This window comes from Corvus cornix, chromosome 3 (assembly GCF_000738735.6).
Source record: "Corvus cornix cornix isolate S_Up_H32 chromosome 3, ASM73873v5, whole genome shotgun sequence".
In the NCBI taxonomy this organism is placed as follows: domain Eukaryota; kingdom Metazoa; phylum Chordata; class Aves; order Passeriformes; family Corvidae; genus Corvus; species Corvus cornix.
In genome coordinates, this window is record NC_047056.1 from 109,211,751 (window position 1) to 109,233,767 (window position 22,017).

The 22,017-nt window shown below is 39.9% G+C and overlaps 1 protein-coding gene across 2 annotated transcripts in view; it reads right to left on the reverse strand.

Annotated features, from left to right (window-relative positions):
- Window positions 1-22,017, reverse strand: part of LOC104685484 (CD2 associated protein) — a 78,340-nt gene that overhangs the window by 38,691 nt on the left and 17,632 nt on the right. Inside the window, exons 2-3 of one of the 2 annotated variants that reach the window (XM_039568855.1) lie at window positions 16,937-17,097; window positions 865-1,018 (exon numbers count right to left, since the gene is read on the reverse strand). In XM_039568855.1, the coding sequence (XP_039424789.1) occupies window positions 865-1,018; window positions 16,937-17,097 (315 nt within the window). Of the gene's footprint in view, window positions 1-864; window positions 1,019-11,925; window positions 12,156-16,936; window positions 17,098-22,017 lie in introns of those variants that run through there. The other variant, XM_019282200.3, reaches the window with a different exon arrangement.

Genomic DNA, 22,017 nt, shown 5'->3' on the forward strand with positions numbered 1-22,017 from the left:
GGTCCCATTTCAGGGTTTTAAAAGACAACTAGTGGATCTTTTTTTATAGGCAAAACCTCAAAGCATAAACATGCCAGAACCAGTAAGTTCTGAATTCTTTTTTAAAAAAGAAAGCTTAAATCATAAATGCCTTCAAAACCTTGTAAGACAGTGGAAGCCACAGTAATTTAAAGCAATCTCTTACAAGAGATTGGTATGTCCAATTCAAAATCACAAGCCCGTTTACTGGATGCAGCAAATGGCAAGTTTTCTGCTCTAAGTTTTAGTCACCTTGTTATAAAAACTGGCATTATAAATAGAAATCACAGATACAGAAGCACTGGTGCTACACTCCTGGCCATCCTGAGGGCTGCTGTTACAACAAAAGGAAAACTACTACGTTATCCTAACACCACAAACTCCATCTTATTTCACACTAGAAGCAAGCCTATCAGGAAGAATCTGAACTACACCGTGTTTCCTTGACAAAGCCTTGAATTTGTGGCAAAACTTGATGTTTTCATATTTCAACATTTCTTTCAAAATGACCACAGGAAAATTTTTAATTATCATGAACAGGCCTCTCATTCAGGTACCTGGTAATACAAACAGAGCTCACATGAAGTTTCAGAGCTCTCTGACATCTGGAAGGAGTCTAAATCCTGTCCACAGGGAAATTCATCCCTATTACTGTTAAAAGCTACATATAAGTTTTTGGCCCATACATACAGGAGCAAAATTTGTCTTTGAATCACAGTGTTTCCTCCTATGTTTCTAGTTTTCTGTGTAACCTTAAAACTAAGTCATGCATTAAGTAATTCATGTTTATTTTAAAAATGCACGTCAGCAGCATGCACAATTGAAGGAATTGGAAAGACCACATACTCTTCTTGAAGCCTTTGGATGGGGGATGAGGCTGAAATCCTCCTGCTGGAAGCCCATAGCTGCTCATACGCTGCACAAGGCTGGCTACATTGCCAGATTTCTCCCTCCTGAGTGGCACAGCATCATCCTTGGGCTCTACATCCTTCTTAACTTCCTGAAACAAGAGATTTAAAAGACTCAGAGGCCACTTAAATCACCCAAGAGGTCAGTGGTTTTAGAGAGATGCTCCACAGACTAACAGATTTCAGGTACTTACCATTTGGGGTATAAAGACATACCCAAAAATCATGGCCTTCATCCTACAACTAAACATACCAAAAGCTGTCATAAACTTGACCTTTCCATGCAATTGTGCTAGTAAACTGGTAGTGTGCTGAGAAAAACCAGAAACAGAAGCAGCATTTTAGCCACCTACTCCAACTCTAAGAATAGGAGCTTTGAGCCCAAAAGTTTAATATTACAACTCTCATGTAACAGCTCATACTTGAAATATTTTTAAAAATATAAATATTACTTCAGTGATAGACCACAGGGTAGGGTACTAAAGTATTTTAGTATATAAAACTGTATTAGGCGATTATCTCTGCCCCAGAAAGCTCCAAGGTGTTCACAGATGAGATGCAATTGCACTGCTGAAAGATGCGAGTAGAAAAGAAAGTAAGCTCCAAGAAACCAAGCAGGAGCAAGTGAGGGGAAAGATCCAAGAGGAAAATAACAGAGATACAATTTTTCTGGTTAATGTCTCCCACTTTCAAATCTTTCTAAATTAGAATGTTAGCATTGGAATTGAATGTGCTGAACAAGACTGAGAAGCCTATAAACAAGAAAGCAAAAAAACCTTTCTTGAGAAAAAGGCCAAGTAGCAACAGTCACTCTACTGCATCAGCTCATTAAATGAGATCCCACTGGAGAAAAGGTATTCTGAAAGGGAAATCATCACTTTGCACAAGAAGAAATCCATTAAGTCGGATCAATGGCCCATCCAGTGCAGAACACAGCTCCCAGCAGCTGAAACCCCAGATGCTCTTTAGAGCTCCTGCAACTCAGATCCTCCCACGTTCTCAGAGCACCCGTAAGGATTTCATCAGGGAGATGGATCACCTCCTCTCTCTCTCCTATGCCTGCAGCTGGAGCTATCGAATTCTTTTCTGCACCCATGGTCCTGTCTGCCTCCACAGCATCCTTGGGAACGCAAACACCCATAAATACTTGCAGCTTTTTGTGACCCACTTCTTGTGAACAATTCTTGCATCCACCGCCAGTAGCCACTGGTTAACAACTCTATTAATTATTGCAGCTGTAGCTGCAATAAAATATTTAATATTTTAAAACAGAATTGGCAAGGCATATATACACACTTTCTCATGTCATGTGAACTCTTGAACATGAGCTTCAAGACAACAAAGCCCATACCTTGATAAAATGCCAAAAATATGAGAAACATATTCCCCAGGACCTGTCTGCTGTCTTTTGGACCATTAAAGCCCAGCTTTCTTACTGCAGCTGTCCAGCTGGAAAACTCAGCAGGTCTGGAAACCTACTGGTGTTTTCAAACGTACTTCAAGTTAAACAGACCAAAGCATCCTCCTATTTCTGAAAAGAACAGAGCAAGACTACAGACAGCAGGATTCTTCCTCCCACTCATCTAAATTACATAAAAAAGGCTTTTTAGAAAACAGCCGAGTAGTTCCTGCTGTTACTCTCCTTCCTCCACAGTGACTTCTGCCCTGGAGATCTTAGCTCTGCTGAGATCCATCCCATCTTCCAAATCCAAAAACCCCCAAAACAAACAAAACCGCTCCTGAATAGCACAGCATCCTGTCTACCTCCCCATTTGAGTAGACATTTCACATTTCAAAGATTTTGACATTGTCAGGCCTATAGCTGGTTTTTGGCCAGTTACTTACAAGTCTGATAAAACCATAAGCAATTAAATTTGGCTACAGCTGACAAGTTTGCCACCTCCAAAACACCCTTCTAGCTGCCTTGCTGACAAGGCCATTCTGCTCATTCTAAAAACATACTTGTTCTTGAAAACTTCCCAAGGGTGCTTCTGCCTGCCCCTGGATTTCCCCCCCCCCCCCCCCCCCCCTTATGCAATTTATACAGCCTCCAAAAGACTCCAAGCTGCTCCAGGAACTAGTACCTCCTCAGGTTCTTCAACTGTAACACTTTCCAGTGAGGAATCAGCTCCAGGCTCCTTCCCCAGATCTTCACTTTGCACAAGACTTCAGAAGCGGCTGCTTCCATAGCTTTGTAAAAAGCACTGAGATGCAAAAAAGAAATGGGGAAGCCCCATACAGGCAGTTTGGTCAAAAACATGACTTTTTTTTTTAAATTTATTAGAAGAAAGAAGAGCAAAAACCAACACACACACCTCTTCCAAATGCTATAAAATGGTGTGAGATAAGCATCACCTTAATCAATAATTTCAAACAGACAATATGCTTTTAAGTCCAGCAGTAGCATCAAAGGCAGCAAAATAATGGATGGGTTATAAATAATAGAAAATTCAGACAAAATTTCAGACAAAAGCAGTGCCTACTACAAAAGACCAAAGACCCAAAACCAAAAGGAGGAATGCTTGAGTAACTTTCTTGCCAGGCTTGAGTCTCTCTACCTGAAGTGGTGACAGGTAGAAAACACTCAGAGGTCTAACACAAGACAGTAGCGAATTTTAGCAGAAACTATAATGGAATTACATTAAAAAAACAGATTCTAAAATAATTCTGTGTGCAGTCATTACATGCAGAAAATCTTGCAGCCAGATTCAAAGGGTGAAGATTTACTGATGAAGAATTTCATCAGCAGATACGAGAAAGAACAATCAGACACAAAGTCTGGTAGCACCAAGAAGGTACTCTCTGTACCTTCCTACCACAGCCAGGATAGCAAAGCTGTGTACACTTCGATACACAGTTAAGAGAAACCATCCTAATCCAAGACACACAAAAGGAAAAAGGATGCAAAGAGAAGTTCAAGGTGACTGTGATAAGAACAGGAGCAGAGAGACTGCAAATCCGTCAGACTTACAACCAGCAGACATGGGTAAGGGACTGGTACCAGCCAGGTTTGAATCAGAGTCGACAGTGGTGTTTTACTCTGTGTGTCAGAAAGCAGCACTGGAGCATCACATGGAGCTGCTTTGCAACAAGGAGAGAAAAAGCAACCACACAAGAGAGTTCTGCCACAGCAGCCAGGGATAAATCTACTTTTGACAAAAAACTACAGAAGGGGTCAGTAAGCAATGCCTGGATGGGCCAGTAACTGCTTTTTCCGTATTTAACTCTCTAACATTCTTGTAAAGAATTCTGTATTTAACCCTTTGTAACATTCTTGTAAAGCAAGCACTATTTTTTTGTTCTCCTTGTTGAAGAAGAACTGCAACGTTAATTATTCTTCCTTGGAGCATTAAAAACCACATTAAAATTAAACCAGACCAAAACAAATTCAGGAATCCTGGTCTCCACACCTGCATGTGGGTCCACTACACCACAACCCTGTAGTTCACATCAATCTTCTAACAGCAAGGAAGTGCTCAAAAATTCATTTTCAAAAGCACACATCAGGATCCTCTGACAAACATACCCATCACCCCTGCCAGCACCTTCTTCCTGGGCATCATCGTTATGACTCCTTTCACGAAGGACTTAATTTCTACACAAAGACAATTTGGATATCTCAAAACTGACACTTACTGACACAAACATTAATTCATGCCCCATTAATAACGTTAATAAGAGTTTGCAATTCTTACATCTCTTCCGAACAGCTTGCTTGCACTTCAGTGGTTGGAAAATGACACTGTCCACAGGCCTCACTTCTCACTTCTGAGGTACCATACACCCAGCCTGAACATGCCCAAGACTCCTGCCCATGGGCTTCACAAGGCAGTTTTCCTTTTTTGTTTCTGGTGGGTTTTAGGTCAGCCTCATATATCCAAATTATGAGAGAGAGTCTGTGTTGCGACAATACCAACAAAAAGCTTCTGGACACTTCATCTTGTTCCGAGATGAGGCCACTGCCAGCTGCCAGCCAGCAAAACCAAAATGAGAATCTGACATTAACTGCAGCTGGAAATTTTAATATTTTTATTCTGCCTGTCCATTGCAGTTCAAGGCTTGTCAGTGTTTCCATGAGCAGCACAGATTTTATGCATTTATGACTTGGCAGTACAAGGTCAATACAGACTGTCTCTTGGCGTAAAACAAACTCCACTGGGAAGCAACCACCCACTTGTTCTGTTGTGAACTACAGCAGTAGTCATAATGGTTTGAAGTTTTCATAATCTCCACTAAATGTGTATTTCGCAACACTTACAAAGTCACTACAGCCTGATAGGCAAAATACAAGTATATAAATTTAACTCGCTAGCAAAAAAAAAAAAAAAACAAAGATGGTTTTTGCTTTAATTGCACCTGCCACAGTTTAACAATCCCTCAGGGAAATGTGCATATTTACAAATAAAAATCTCAAAATCGTTTAGGTGCAGCAATATGTGATGCAAGAACTATTCTTTATAGGCAGACAAAAATGCAACACATGTAAATGCATGCACAGCCTCATGATGCTGTTAAAGTAAGTGGGCGGTCCTGACCTACTTCTGAGGCGAGCAGGCAGCAGCCTCCCCTCCATCAGCCACTTGCCCACCCATGGCTCCAGCGGGGACAGCTGGATCCTCCCCACTTCCCTCGCCAGAAGCCAAGAGCACTCAAATCAGCCAGGCAGTGGAGATACAGAAACCAGGTCAGAGCATCTGAAAGGCCTGGAGTTAAAAATACAATGTCTTTTCCTGAATTATAGGGCACAGAGAAGTTCATTATCCAGCAAATTTAAATCCTTAGCTAGATTCTTCAAGCATAAATATTAAGGCTTCAGCTGCCATCTCCTCCTATATATGCCATTATACAGAGAACAATAATCTTTAGACTTCTTATATTAATTCCACTGTAACATCAGTTTGTGCAAAAATGATGTGCATTACTACTCAGTGGCTGAGTACATTTTAAAGCAAGAACTCAAGCAGCAGATAATGGTCTCAATCTCTAAAGAGGCTGAGATAAAGAATACACAAAGATAAATTTCTGAGCCTACACATACAATTATCTTGTCTCTTTTCTTCCCCATCAGAACAGCAAAAAAGAATCCATGGACTGGCAAATCAAGTCCATGACTCATATTTTACTGGGTAGAAAATAAGTAACTCAGAATTGAACCTGTTATTTTAGGGGAGAGGGAGGAATTGAAAGCTTGTGATAAATCTCCAGGCAATAGTTTTATTTATACAAGTTCACAGTCTGCAAAATCCCATTCCTGAAAAAAACCACATAGAAATGTAACTGTATACACATACAAAAATCTGTACAGCTGCCTACAGAAAAGAGACTGTCATCCGTAACCTGTTCAAGAGCAATGAAACATCAGTTCCTGGAGCACAAAAATCTTCACATAACTACTTATTTAAGCACCACATTTTCAGTTTTAGTTACATCAACAGACAGGCAGGCACATGGCAGCCTTAACACCTCCAGTCACTTAAATCTTAGATATCCCATATCCTTTCATTTTGCCAGTGTCTCTTCCTTGACTAGAAAACATGACTTCTCATCCTCAATGTAGGTGTTCCTATTGAACAGCTATTCCTATCTGTCTCACTGTTTTACATAAACTAAAGGGTAACATGAAGAAAATCTGTGAACCAAAATAGCTGAGAAGCTCCTGAGCTCCTTTCTTGGAGCATTCAGGAGATCAGAGCAGGTTCCACCTCCCAAAAAAAGAGCTTGGCTGGGAGAGGTCAGAGGCTGCCCCTGACTCTCCAGAGGATTAACATTATTCTTGAAAATAGAAACAAATCACCTTACAGATGAAAGCAGTTACCATCCAAAGAATGGACAAGCTTGATAACCTTTGTTTTACAAGACATCTTCCTCCTGGGTTGATTTTTTTGGGGCTTAATTTATGGTTGAAGTAGGGAATGTTTAACCATGAATCACTGGGTTTAAGTGCTGACCCACAATCAGGCTGAATGAATAGCGAGGCAGCATCACTCCCTGCCTTTGCCTCTTCATAATCTGACTTGTTGCCTTTTATTAAACCACACCCACATCACATAACACAGTTTAACAAGTTACCAACATTTTTACATGTGTTATAGTCTATGCTAAATATAGATCTTTTAATCATACTGTCTCCTTGTGTAGGAGGAAAACAATCATCAATCAGGCAGGCAAGGTACCACTTCTTTCTCACAATACGCAACATGTGGAGTAAGTGGGATCTCCAGGAAGCATAAAAAATTTACTGAATTGCTGCAGATTTACAGACTAAAACCTGAGTCACTGAAAAACTGTAATACTTGAAGGTCAAGAACAGACAAAGAGCTGAACTTTCCTACATAAGGAACACTCTAGAGGTTATGTAGAAGCAGGCTTGAAGTTTCAGATTTTGATACAGATCATAAAAATACTATTATACATGCACATAGTTTTTAGATATATAAATAATTCAATTTTGTCATGGAGGATTGGATACATATAAACTTTGTGCCAAGCAAGTCTCAAAACAGATTCTGACATGAAGTCTTGTCAATACTGGCAAAATACAAGAGACCTTAAACAAAACACGAAAACCCAGATGCAGGAAAGCTCAGCAGTCAGCTCACCAGGTCTACCAACAGCAGAGCAAGCAATCCTAAATTAACAGGAGTAACTAGAGGTAGCACAGATCTTTACATCAATGTTTCCCACCTATTTAATTAAGAAAAAAGTTCATTTTAAAATACTTCTGAAAATAATACCTTAAGAATGTTTTATGGTGTTGCCACATTCACAGCCAGATAAAACCATTTTAAAATGCTGATTGCATTTCTTCTCTATTATATTTGCTAACACATATATATGAAAATTTAATTATATTTCTTCTAATTGTTTTATAGAATAACAGTTAATGTCCTGTCAACCACCAGCAACATAATAGTGCTTAAGATCAATGAAAGCAGGAATCACATGTGGCAGAGGGCAAGATAGAGCTCCAGCTCCCACAGCACACGTGTGCTTCCCACGCAGGAAGGCAGGAAGACATTTCTTTCCCTTCTCCAAGTTAAGTGCCTCTACTGCTGGTCCAGAGAAATGTGGGATCCAGTAACCACTACAGGTTCGCTTTGATGTTTAACTCAGAACATCCCTTGCTCCTCTTCACCATCATCCTGTCTTCCTACATCCACTCTGTTGTACTCAGCTTTCTTCTTCCCTACATCCTTTTCCCAAGGCACCCATCTCTTTCCATTCCCCGTAAAACCTCCAGCGCTTCACTCATGGCCACAAGTTAAAACACTGACACATGCACATCCCTTCACAAGTCTTGCCTAAGACACAAAATTAAATACTTAAGAGATTGTCAAATAAGAGCTAAAAATATAAATCTGGAGTCTCAGAGATTAGAAAAGGTTTAAAAATTAAGTATTACCAAAGATTCGTACATTAACCAACCTTTTTAACTGAAAATGCATCTTGCTTTCTGCTCCTGTTTTGAAAGCAGCTTTGTAACAGACTCATCACCATCGGTTTGTAAGAATTCAAAAGCTTATTACATCAAGTCTAAAGCTAATGAATCACATACATACATCAAAATACACTTTTACGAAGTGAAAAGCATCCAAAAAGCTTGTTACACCTAGAAAATATTTAACACAATAACCTTTCAGATCAGCTCATAATATTGGATAAAGCCAGAGTTCAAGGAACACATAAATTCGAAACTAAACTTAATGATAAAAACAGTACAGTAGAGAAGAGCTAACTTCCCCCTCCAAAATGATGAGCCACCCAAAAAAAAAAAAAAAATTCACAAGTGGTGCAAATGTTAAGAGTTGACAGGCCAGAGATGAGCCACCGCTGTGCAGGTTTAAGCTTCACATTCACATTTATATTACTTCATTCCACCTCATAAAAAAGCAAAAGAACAGATTTAATATTAACTATGTTGGGTGTACACACACATTGATTTATGAGACATATGGCAAAAGACTAAAATTACAGGGCTGGAATGTGCAGCCAGAGCCTCCTGGGATGTAACAAACATTACAGCAAACAGCACCTGAATAACTGAACTCTTTGGTCTTATTACATATGCTAATCCCAGAGTGCATATTTATAGCTGTATTTTAGACTTCTGTACACAGGAAAGGTCTAAACTTAAAAGTCAGGTTCAAGTACACTCAGTCTGTGCTGCCCGAGACGCCAGCAATGCTTTCTGCGGTTTACTCAGTGATGGTTGCAAACACCTTCTGATGGAGCCTCCAGCTTTGAACAAGGTGTGAACAAGGGAATGGTTGCCTTGCTGCTGTGCTCGGAGAGGAAGGTATAAAATCACACACGAATCAAGTGTAACAACTAAATGAGGAAGGACAAAGGAGCAGACTGCTTCATGTGATTACAGGAATAAGGAAATGTATAAACCTGCTGCCTCTTTCACACAAACCATTACACTCAATCAGAGCAGCTTGAGGAGCATCCAGGAGTGTGCAGTTACCACAGAGCTACATCACAAGCTGATACAGAATTTAGAAAAGCAAGAGGCACAGGTACAATCAACAAACTTGAATAACTCAAATCAGAGGGAATAATTAGCACATTAAGCAGTACTCACACAGGTCATTAATCACACTTTATCTTGCTGTCCTTCAGAACTGCACCTTAAATTCCCTGAAGTTCCATACCAGTGCTGCCACTGAGTCAAAATTTAGAAGCTCTTTCCATTTCTCTCATGCTCTTGACAATACAGTATTTTCAAATATGGAATATATATATGTTAAGATAGTGAGTATTACAAGAAGCACCAGTGTTTTCCTCATTCTGTGTTCACATTCAGCCATTGAAGACTTCACAATGCTACAGATTTTTCCTCTTACACAGAAACAACAGATTGCAAATGCAAAGTGAAATCTTCACAGGTGACTTTTTCAACATCTTAAAGCACAGGTGCTCATCTTGAACAGGGAAAGGGCCATATCGTTTCAACAAATTTCATGCAGTTAAATAGTTCACTTTTGAGGAAAGCATCTGTGACATTTCAGATCTACCAGTCCATTAAAAAAAAATAATTCAAACAGTCAAATCACTTTCATGCTCTTTCTTTCCAAACAAGATACCTATACTGCCTTAGAACATGAAATAATTCATGCATTCCCAACCAACACCAACAAGGCAACAAAATTGCTGTGTGGACATGGTGACAGTGAAAAGACAACCTGACACACAGGTGCCCACAAATAGCGGTGTGGGCACAGCTGTATCAGCAACAGCAGCTCTATACTGCAAACTCAAATACACCTCCAGACTTTCCTCTTCAAGCCAGATACAGTCACATCACAGACGGACCTCACAGGGTACGAACCCTAGCAGTCAATCCAGAGACTCAACTGGAAAAGTCACAGGAATAAGAATAAATCATGGTATTGATTACATCTGTCACTGTCTGCAGTTGATATATTTTTCTTTACTATTGTTTTTATAAACAGTCATTTCCCCATCATAAGCAAGGCTCACCCAAGCCATCTACCTTGCCATTCCAGTCAGAAAAAAACTGTTTCCTTGTTTATTCAGGCCAAAACAGCTGGACAGCAGAGACTTGTCTCTCACCCCACAAGCACAGGAATCATTATCACCATTCTCCCAAATCCCAGACACATGCCAATGGATGGGATTAGCAGGTGCAGCTCAGGCTACAAAAGATACCCCCTGATACGACGCTCTCCTCTAGTGGCCCTATTTTCTCAAAAAGCCCGAAGAAAAATCAGCAGGAACAATGGGAGGCACCATAGTATTGGCAACAGGTGTTAAAGCACCAGCCTGAACACTCAGCTTCACTCCTTGCTGGGAGACAAAGAGCCCAGTGCTTCTCTCATATACTCAGCACTGAAACTGAAATTACTTAATATGGCTTTCAATCTTGCATGTAATCTTTGTTTCTGAGAAACAAGAACTGCCAGCTTCGAAGCAAACATCACCTTCTTACCAGCAGGGCTGCCTACTCTGCCTGGGAAGCAGTGCTGCTCGGAGCACTCAGTGTCACCTCCTTGCACAACCCCCTGCGGTGACAGTTCCTTCAAAACAATAATAAAGCCAAGGAAAAGGCTGTATAAAATGAAACATCATTTGACCAACAGGACTGATAAATTGCTGTATATCTTATTTTCTCCAAGCCTCATGTGGATGCAGAGATTTTGGACAGAATACTTTAAGGAGCAGATGACAACATATTGGAAATAAGTATTTTATTCTGTTCCTTAAATACATCCTACTTACTTCAAACTAAATACATATGGCTTAACCTATATACATTGCTTAAAAGTGTATTTATCAATCTGCTTTTTGAACTAATGTTGCTACACTTTTTAATCATGCCCAGGTTAGAATTAACCTAGAAGAGTCTGTCTTGTCTGCGATCCCTCTCAACTCCATGATTCCTTTTAAAGTGCTGGGTGAGGTCAATTTACTATTTTTGAAAAGGAATTAAGGAAGATGCTATGCTTGAAGGAGCTTTCAGCCAAAACTTCTCCCACTGGCTCACAGCACACTTGTGTTTAACAGCATCCCTCCAAGTGAGAGCACAGGACAGAGACAGCAAAGACAAACTAAAGAAGGTAGGTCAGCTATGCTACTACTCTGAAGTGTTCATCTGGGGATGATGAAAAGGGAAGAAAAGAGGCCTGGGCTGTGTTTTGTTTCCACAAACACACAGACCAGGAAGTTGAACAGTAAGAATTACGTAGAAACAAATCATCCTTTTAAAAAAGAATTCTTTCTGCAAGCACAGTAGTTGTCTGCAATCTCTAAGTGTCTCCCTATACTACAGAAGGGGACATAAGCTAAACCAAACTCAAGTATTTTTATTATACAAACAATTCTAAGACCAAGAATTTACACCATATACTAAATAAACTCTCAAAATCATATTGCAAGCATAACTTGAATTCATGCTGTTCCCATTCACCACCCCAAATCACAAAGTCTGTTTACAACTTTTGATGCTAAGAACATACAGAAAATAAAACAAGCTTACCACTTCCAAGGACATATTTGCTCAAACACGCCCAGTGTTGCAGGGTTTTTTATCCAGGGGGAGGAAGAAAAATGTCACAGTGAGCAAAGTTCACGTGTTAACCTGGAGAGGATCCAGGCTCAGCGCTAGCGCGGCAGCAGCTGCTCACACCTGTGCAGGCAGGAAGCTGTCCCCGCACCAGCTCCAAGGCTGAGGTGCTGCATGTCCCAAACACACTCGGAGAAGTGTCCAGCTTGCTCACCACAATGTCCCCAAAGCCTGCTGGCAAACTTCTCTGCCTTAACTGATGAAAGCTACTGATTAATCTATCCACTGCTCCTCCCTCATCCAAGTTACTGCCTTGAGCTTATGATCAAACTGGTTTTACTACCACGTAAAGCCTATTACTCACAATACAGCTATTTACAAAACAAAGAGAGCAATAAATGAAATAAAACAAGGAACTTCAGTTCTTAAAAGAAAAACATCTCTGCTGTGTAGGGGCAAAAACCTTAAAAAATAAGCAGAAGGATAAACACCAAATCATCACTTTCAGTTATCAACACAATAGGTGTCTGAGAGTGAACAGAACTACTCAAAACAAATAAATCAACAAAAATTAATCTTAGTCCATCTTGTTGAAGTAAATGCAAAGAAGTTAAGATTCACTGGGCTAGAGAAAGAGGGAAGTCTGGGGGATTTCCTGAAGGAGAAGAAGCCTGGACTCTTAATCTTTAACTTCAGAGAACTGTTCCTGTATATTATATAAAGTCTAGAAGCAAACAGAAATAAAACCCAACCCAAAATCAAAAGGTTTTCCACATTCCACACACCTTAATATCTCCAAAAACCTCACACGTTCCATCTAACAGCATTACTGCATTTCTCTAAATCACACTGGAGACACACGAATGTGTGCACATTTCTCACTGTGATGGATTTTAGAAAGGAAAAGCTGCTCTCAAAGAAAACAATAGAAATGTGCTAGGTTCCGTTGCTAATTCCTTTAAGGAATTTATGAAGCTGTTTATTTTAAATTGCCCATACAGGAAGAAGCAGAAAAACAGCAATAACAATGTCAGAAACAAGAACGCTAATTCAACCCCACTCAAAGAGGATACGCACAGAGTTCAAACAGGAATTTCACACCAGGTTTTGTTAATAACATTGGAAACATGCGCACTCCAAAATCCAGCTCTGCAGAACAGGCAGAACGTCTTTAAGAAGCCTGAGCACTGAAAAGTGAATTCAAGGAAATGAGCTTCACAAGCAGGCAGTGTAATTGCTTGCACTCTTTTTTAACCTACTTGCATTCAACTGTACATTTACCACCATCTTCTGGTTTTAGGACTGCTCTGGACATCCCCACTCACTGACTCCCCACCCAACCTTTACAGCACCTCCCGCTCCCCATCCCACACAGTGACGCCGCACAGTAGTATCTGAGGATGTTTCAGAGGCTTTGTGGGGTTCCTCTTAGCTGAGTCTACCTGTTCTCTTTCTTTTAAAGAAAAATGATGCAAGTGAAGTCAGCACCAAGAACTGCATCTTTTGGGACAGACCATCTCAAACTGCTGGTTAACCCATCAAGTGTTGGGCTCACAGAAAAAATCCTGGTCCCAGCTGGCACCAGGAACCACCAAGCTCTGATCATTCTCCAGGATTTCGCCATCAATATGCAAAAGGCTTGGGTAGAAACCAAGAAAACCCAGCCTTGTAAGGTACCAAGCACCAGCATTACATCAGTATCCACAGGAAGCTTCCATGAATTCCCTTCTCCATAGGAGTGTTTCAAAGTCACAGAGTGCTTAGCTCACCCACACTGTTCAATAAATTAACCCAATTAAAAACAGTCTCAGCTTCCTTTGCTACACTTCTAACAGCAAAGACCCAACTGTTACCACAACATGAAACAAGCCTACTATCACAATTTAAAATACTTTGCAATGTTTAGAAGCTTGAGAAAAGAATGACAATCAACAAGCTATTTCCTGCTTTAACAACCCAAAATGAAGTTGACAGCACTTAGTCATACTTCAAATAGAAAAGATGCATTTTTCAAATCATGAGAAGTGGCACAAAATGTCCGTAAATCCAACGTACGGGCAGAGCCCAGAATGAGGGAACAGAAGGAGACTGATCTGCTTTAGCAGTGAGGATACAGTCTGAATCTGGGGCATCCAACCTATTCAGGCAGCATACAGCAATAATCCTCCTGTCCACATTTTGCTTGTCCTTCAAACAGGCAAGAAGCAGCCTTGTGCTGCCCAACAGCCAAGGACAGCTCGAAGCTGGCACCAAGGCAACAAGCCTTTTCCTGCCCTCACACAGGATGAAGAAGACACAAACTACCAAAATTAGCAAAAACAAACTAGCTGGAATTAGAACCATCCCCCAATTCTCTTTCCGTTGATGAAAATCAAAGGCTTTTATTCCTTTTTTTAAAAATAATTTATCTTCTCTAATAACATCTAACATTTGAAAAAGGAAATATATGTTTATCTTCACCCAGTTTAATCTGTCGTATTTATTATGTTCTTAAATTTTACACATGAAGGCAAATCTAGTGGATAACACATGCACTTTCAGCTTCAAATTTTAATCTTTTCCAGACCAACACAATTATAATTTACCATCCATAGTCTGCATGGAGAGGTTACATCCTGGCCTCAGTTCAATTCTTAAACCAGTGTGTATATATGTATCACCAAAAAGCCACCACAAATTTAACCACATAATGCATTCAGGCCAGATCCCCATTTAATGCATGAAATTATACTCCTAACAGGAGAGTAAGATGATCCTTTCAGGAAGGAATAAATATTCAAGTACAGTTCCAGAATTTTGCAACCAAAGGTGTAAAACTTGGTGCGACCCTTAGCCCTGTCCACAGCAATTTGCCCTCTCTGGTTACGTTTCTGTCCTCTTTCAGACCTTCATGCTCCTTCCCTTTCACGTGGGTCATGAGAAGTCAGCAATACTCATCCCTTGTCAGCATCCTCACTGTTCTTACCACTCCCAGTGGTGGTGGTTGCTCTCGGCAGCAAACAAGTAAGTCCAGTTCTCGAGGGACTTTCCTCATTCACAAGGCCAAAGTCCAGCCCTGCTTGAGCTCCTTTCCACCTCCCTCCAGCAGGTCACCCACACCTTGCAGGTGTTAACAGCACACCAGGCCGAGCTGGACCATTTGAGTTTAGTTGCTGAGGTTTGGTACTTGTAGCACTCTGGTCACAGTAGCATCCCATAGATCCTACGGCATGATCCAACAACCTACTACAGCAGCAAATGAGAATGGTTTGGGAGAAGGCACACCACCACCAACCAACAAAAAAAAAAAAAAAAAAACCAAAAAAACCAACAAACCAAAAAATCCACCACCTTTCTGCAATAGCTTTCCCAGAAGTAGTCTCTCAAACGGTAACTACCTGTATATTAACATTTAAGAAAAAACTGTAATCGAACTTACCATGAAGAAAACACACAACTTTCACTACTATAACAATTAATGCTTTCCCATGATCTCACCACTGCACAAAAGCCTTCCAGCCTAAACACACCGTGTTAAAGAAAAGTTCCCAAGATCAGCCTCATAACTGCACTCAATTCCAGCACCAAGAAGGCGACTTACCCCTGCTGTCATGAAACAAAAGTGATAATTTTCTTCTGCACAACTTCCCTTCTACTTCTCCAAAACCCTGCGTGTTCTAGAAAACTGTCCCCTGTAATTCAGGGCATCCGACCATGCCATGCACATATGAACAGCTGGAGAATTAAAAATACCTGCAGCTGAGAATTAAAAATAGCTGCAGCTGAGATGCCAGGATGGAAATAATTTTAAACAAAGTTTATAAAAGCTACAGCAGCAGAAGGGCAAGAAAACACCCAGCAAGTTTGGTAATTAACATAGAAACATGCCACATCCAACCCATCTTTGCTCTTCAGCAGAAGGACAAATTGATGACACATAAACCAGCAAAGAACTGAGTCTGATGCTTTCTTCCTACACAGCACTTGAGAGCTAATTAAGAACATCAGCACAATAACCATCAAAACACCACTTGAGGTCAAATTACTGTTTATACAGGACTCAAAACCCAAAGATGACTTCAAACTAAACTACCAACAACTTGAAAACGATAGACAAGTGCAAAGCATTCATACAAACTTTCCCTTAGTACGAGACCCTCACTGAGAACAACTGGATTGTTCACATCTATTTTAAAAGGAAAATCTTAAAATCCCCCACAGTAAATTAGAAAAGAGCAATTTTATATTTTCAGTTTTTCAGAAAAATTGTCAAATTTAAAATAAGCAACTGTAAAGAAGTGTTTATAGTACTGGACCACTATCCCCTTAGGTTTTACAACATGACAGTATCACAGTAAGATACACTGGATAGTTCTGGTTTGAAAAAAACTCATTTCACTTTAAAAGGGGCAGGAATATCTACAGTGGAACTATATGGAAGTTTGCAGGAAGGAATTTGCAGGATCACAAAAAAGACAGTGCCAGCAACAGAGTCCCAGGTAAGGTAGAATTGCTCCTTCAAATAAAGCAGTTTGATCCAGGCTGAAGAACCCACATCAGCACAGCCTGAGGATGCAGCTTTTCACTATAGGTGAGCTGACTGAGCTGTGACCCCACTTTGCCAACTTTCTTACGACTGGATGTCTTAGATAGGAGTAAGTTTAGGGGTTTTTTATAGTCTTAGTTGTTTAATCAGTTCATCCCACTAAAGCAGAAAACCTTGGCTACAACTTGGTGCACTGCAGAAGTCAGAGTGACACAAAATACATAGTGTGAGGGTGCAGACCAAAAGAAATGCTAAAGTGAGTAAGAACAGACAGCAGAACTTAACATTTTTTTAATACGCTTTTGAAGATTTTTTTAAATCTATCACCTAGAACGTCTTCCCATTTAAAAAAAAAAAATCATCCTGTTACAAATACAACTGTCGTGTATTCCAGCCATTTCAGTAACAATGACCCTGCCACACCATCACAGTAAAACTAAGCCAATGCAGAAAACTCACCTTCACAAAATTGTCAGGGAACATGCCCCTTCTGCCATTTAACTCCCCTTCCAACCATCCTTCTTCTTCCAGTTTTTTCACATTCCTGATGATTTCCCCAACTCGGATTGTTAACTCATCATCATGCACTGCATCATAGTCATATTCCACAATATAGTCCACTAAAAAGAAAAAAAAAAAATGCACAATGAGTACAACCCAGACTGGGAAATGCAACTTGAAAGCCATGCATGTTCAAAAGGCAAACCTAACAATGAATGCTAAGAACAAGCATCTCCCTCACAGCAATGCTCTTCTGTGAATTATAACATTCCCAAGTATTTTGCAGAGGGGGAAACAATTGGATAGTCACCTATTAGAATAAAGTAAATTTAGGAATATGACACCAGGTCATATTTTGGTGGTGGTGGGTAGGTTTTGTTCATGTGTGGTGGCAGGAATTGCTGGCAATGGTTTTTTTCCCCACCAAGTTCCAGCTGAAGATTTGCCAGTTATGAATCACTGCCCACAGGGCAAGTGCTTCTTACTCAGTGCACATTTGGGGCCAAGGATCAGACACTGTATGTATAGTACATACTTGCAATGCTTTGTTAAGTCTCATACTTGAACCTGCTACTTTGTCTGCAAAAAATTAATGTCTGCGCACACAGCATTTCTGCAGTTTTGATCCAAGAAATGCAATACAGCCAGAAGGTGTGTGATTGATAATATTACACAACTTAAATTGCACAGATGTGTAAAAAGCACCTTCCTTCAGAGTCGTTTGGTTTGTATGAAGTAGAATAAGCAAGTGAGCTTTACTTTTGATACAATGAAGTTTACTCAGAGGAGCACAGCAGTGTATTCACATACTTGTCCATCTGTTGCACAAGATCCATGAGTTGCTCACTGACAGCTTAAGGCTTCTTTGGCAATATAGACCCATTTGTTCATCAAGAAATTCTGTTCATGCCAGTAATTTCCACAAACCTGCAGCAATCAAATAATCTTCCCTCTCACTCAAATTCAGTCAAATACAAGGAACTGCCAAATGTTAAAAACACTGTTCTCGCTGAATCCTTTCTCTCCTCTGCAGATCACAATGCACAAGAGCACAACAAGGTTAAAAGACAGAAATCCTGAATGGTTGTTGAAGTTTTTCCCCAGGTAAATCTATTTTATCAGTGCATAATAATATCCGACAATTAATTTAAAAATGAAGGAATCAAATGGGAAGAAGTATTATTTCCTTGATATTGAACTTTCAGCTGCATTATATCAATGTATAATTCTAATCTGTGGGGAGTTTTGATCACAAGTGCAGCTGCAGTGATTGCAATTAAGCCTTTAACCCTCTGCTGCCTATGGATGAAGCCAGAAAACCCTTAGTAAAAAAAGAGAACTACATGATGGTGCCATGAATGCAAGAGATGCTTGAATGATATGTCTGGCAAACTATTTTCTGAATATACCCATAAACAAATAAACCAATAGACTATAAACATGAAAACTTAGTTTTGCTTTCTTCCTTTAAGAAAAAAAATCATTTTATTCCTTTTGAACAGCAGTCATCACTGGAGTTACCTGCCTATGATACACACCTGAAACTCCCAGCACACACTTTTTGTACTGGAGACATTTATTTTTGCCAAATGTACTCTCTTAAGGTTGTTCCAAAGCATATTCCCCCATTACTGCCTGCAGCAAGCAGAGTAGTTCTGCCTGGCTTCTGCACAGAATTGCCTCTTGAGTGGCTGACATAAAATACTGCCAAACATACAGGAAATTCTGGCAGCCACAAATCATAAAGACAACAGCCATTCATCACCTAAGAGTCTGGAAATGAAAACATCGCCTTTCAACCAACTCAACACAGCCATTCTGGAAGCATATACATGTATAAAAATGTAAGAAATATCCATGTCACATATTTCTCTCATGATATACTGTTTTGAAGCACATTATCAGGTACCATATTTCAATATACACACCATAGCAGAGCTTTACAATGCTAAACATGGAAAACTGAGCACAATAGAGTGTCAGTCATGGCAAGCGCTCACAGCAGTGACTTGAACTTCCAAACACCTGGTCCGTTTTCCACAGCAGCAGTAGATAATCACACCCACGCTGTGTCAACATGAACCAATCCTATTGAAAGCTTATTTATTCCCTTGGAGAACATTTCTGTATTTGCATTTGAAATATACAGCACATTCATTTTGGTCACCTTTCCAGACTATAAAACATGGACTCAGTCATGCCAACAACCAATGGAGAACCTGAAGAACCTCCAAGTCATCATCCACGTGTCTTTATGTTCCAAAGATAAATAGCAGTAAATGGACATCAGCTTCTCAAACTTGAAATCTAGGTGCTGAATTTCCTCTTGTATTTGTCAGTGATGCTCAATGCCACCCTCACTCTCATGGATATGTAGACAAACCAGATGTGAATTCTGTTGCCTTGTCTGTGATGTGGAAAGGATGATGGGGAATGGTAAGATAGTCTCATCTGATATATTTTTTTCCATATAATGGCAGTGAAACAGCAAGGAGCTACACATCTCATGTCTTGCTACTATATGGTCCTTAAGAAGAACCTTAAGTTTTGCTTTTTGGTATTATCAAGTAGCACTATTTGAATCATCCAGGTAATTCACACCTCAGCATGATGGGCAAGAAACCACTGTACTGCCAAAACAGTCCAGATTAAATAAGCCTCTGCAACATCCTAAAGTATAATATTTACCCAAGTAAAAACAGAGTCCAAGGATGAGAGAAAACATTTTTAAGGAATCACAACTCCTTGTAAGAACAATAACTAGAAATTACATTAGTTGACTGATTATACTTCGTAATGCTTGTATTAGTTCTGAATGCTTTTGAATGCTTGAAGTTCTCACTTAAAAGCTTTACTCGAACAGATACACTGCATTTAGTCAGGACTCCAGAAACATAAGCTGGTCAAAAATGTTTTTTAAAAATTCTCAACTGGTATAAGGTGCAGCAGAACTCCTCAGCAAACTACCAAATACACCTATCTTGTCTCCTCTCTGCTTTTTACACTGCTTTCTCTATTTCAAACCCCACTCAAATCAATTATCTGTAGCTTGAAGTCCATAATGATCAAGTCTCAAATGAAAAATAGTCTTCTCAAGCTTGAGCAGGAATGCTGTGAGGTTTACTGTGCTTTTCTAGCACATCCAGAAACACCAAAGTTTACCTGAGAGGGGGAGACAACTTTCTCCTGAGTTTTCACAGTATCTGCATACAAGGAAAGGCTGAAAGTGCTGGGAAAAGGCTGAGGGAAATCTCATTGATCAGGGTATGGAAAGCCTTTAGCTGTGCCCCATAAAAACTCAAGAGACAGTGGGACAAAATGGAACCAAACAAATGCCACTTAAACATATATAAACACACACTCTCATCCAGCCATGACAGCTTTTCAACATACTTAGGGAACCTTCCAGATGGCGTTTTTTGAAGGTTCTAACCCATTTTCAGTGGCAACAGACTGATTAGAATCAACAGAGCTAAGGAAAAAATTACTGACTGGACATTTTTGGAGGAAGATGGCTCTGTGGGAGCAATCTATTCAGCTCTTGTTTTTTAGTAAGATGACAACCTCACTAATGACACAATAATGAAACAACTAAGTTGGACATTAGGAAGAAAATGATGAAAGGATGAAAAGTGTGATTACATATTGTAATGGGCTTCCCAGGGAGCAGTTTAAGGGAAGACTGGACATGGCACTTAGTGCCATGGTCTGGTTGACATGATGGTGTTTGGTCATAGATTGGATTCGATGATCTCACAGGTCTTTTCAAAAATACTTGATTCTGTGATAAAACAGACCAAACACATCAAAGCCAGTCAGCCCTGTTAACAGCTACAGACTACATTATTTCCCACAGCACAAAGTGTCCTAACACCTCTTTATAAACAGCTCCCACTGTCAGCCAACACAGCAACACTGCCTGCACCAGGTATTCAGTCACTGCTGGCACAGGTGGACTCCCCACTTCTCCAAACCTTACACAACCAGCTCTCCTGCTGACCACATGCCAGTGCCAAGGCAGAAGCCAAGTCCCCCAACAAGCACGGCCATATTACACCCATCTTCTCTGATTTTAAACAAAGAATGTCTTCAACTCCTCAGACTCTTTCTGAAGTTGCCTACCAGAGGTAATCTAAGGTCCTCTGATAGCCCTAAAACAGAAACCAATAAATAAATCAAGAAGAGCTAAAAATACACCAAAATTCTAGAATGCTTATGTCTTCAATGGAAATAGATACTCATCCAGCAAAGAGCACAATTTCACATTCTTGTTACTTTGTTTAGGGTATTACAATACGGTCAGAATCCAGTGACCTTTCTATAGTAGCCAAAAAGACAAACCAGATTTAAAATAAATCCCATGAAAGACACATTTTAATAGAGTACTTTTTTTTTTTTTTTAAAGAGGGGAGTGGGATTCATCAGATAACTGAAATCCTTGCATATATTGGGAAGCCTTGCTGAAACTTTCTGCAGACCTGGAGGGACAGAGTCCAACGTGAAGCAGCAAGAATTGCTGCTGTGCTCCATAAAGGTCTCTTCAGGCAGGTTTTAGGCCAGTTCAGATTCAAAGTCACTTACTGGAATGACAACCCTGGAAAGTTGTATAGCCTCCAGAAGTACCATGCCAGCAGAACTGCAGTTACGCTAGAAACTCTGCTTTTGCTTTTCCAATTTATCACAACAGACAGTTGCTGGATGCCTAAAACAAACTTCATTAGTACTGTTATTTCCACTTGCACATTTATCACATAATAAATAGCCCAAAGTTTAGTCTCCTATAAAACCGAACCTAACAATTCTGTTATGTATGAATAAAGTTACAAAGGTATTTCATTTTACAGCAGACAAAGTTTACAATGCAGACAAAAGATCACAGAGAACACAATCTTACCCTTTTAACTATCATAATTTTCTTCACAATTATTTCAAAATCAGGTGCTGAACTTAAGGGGAATGCTCCTTCCAGTTGCTTTCCCACAGAAATGTTCCTACAATTTGTGAGCTATGGGAATTCCAGCTGGTTTAATACTAATATA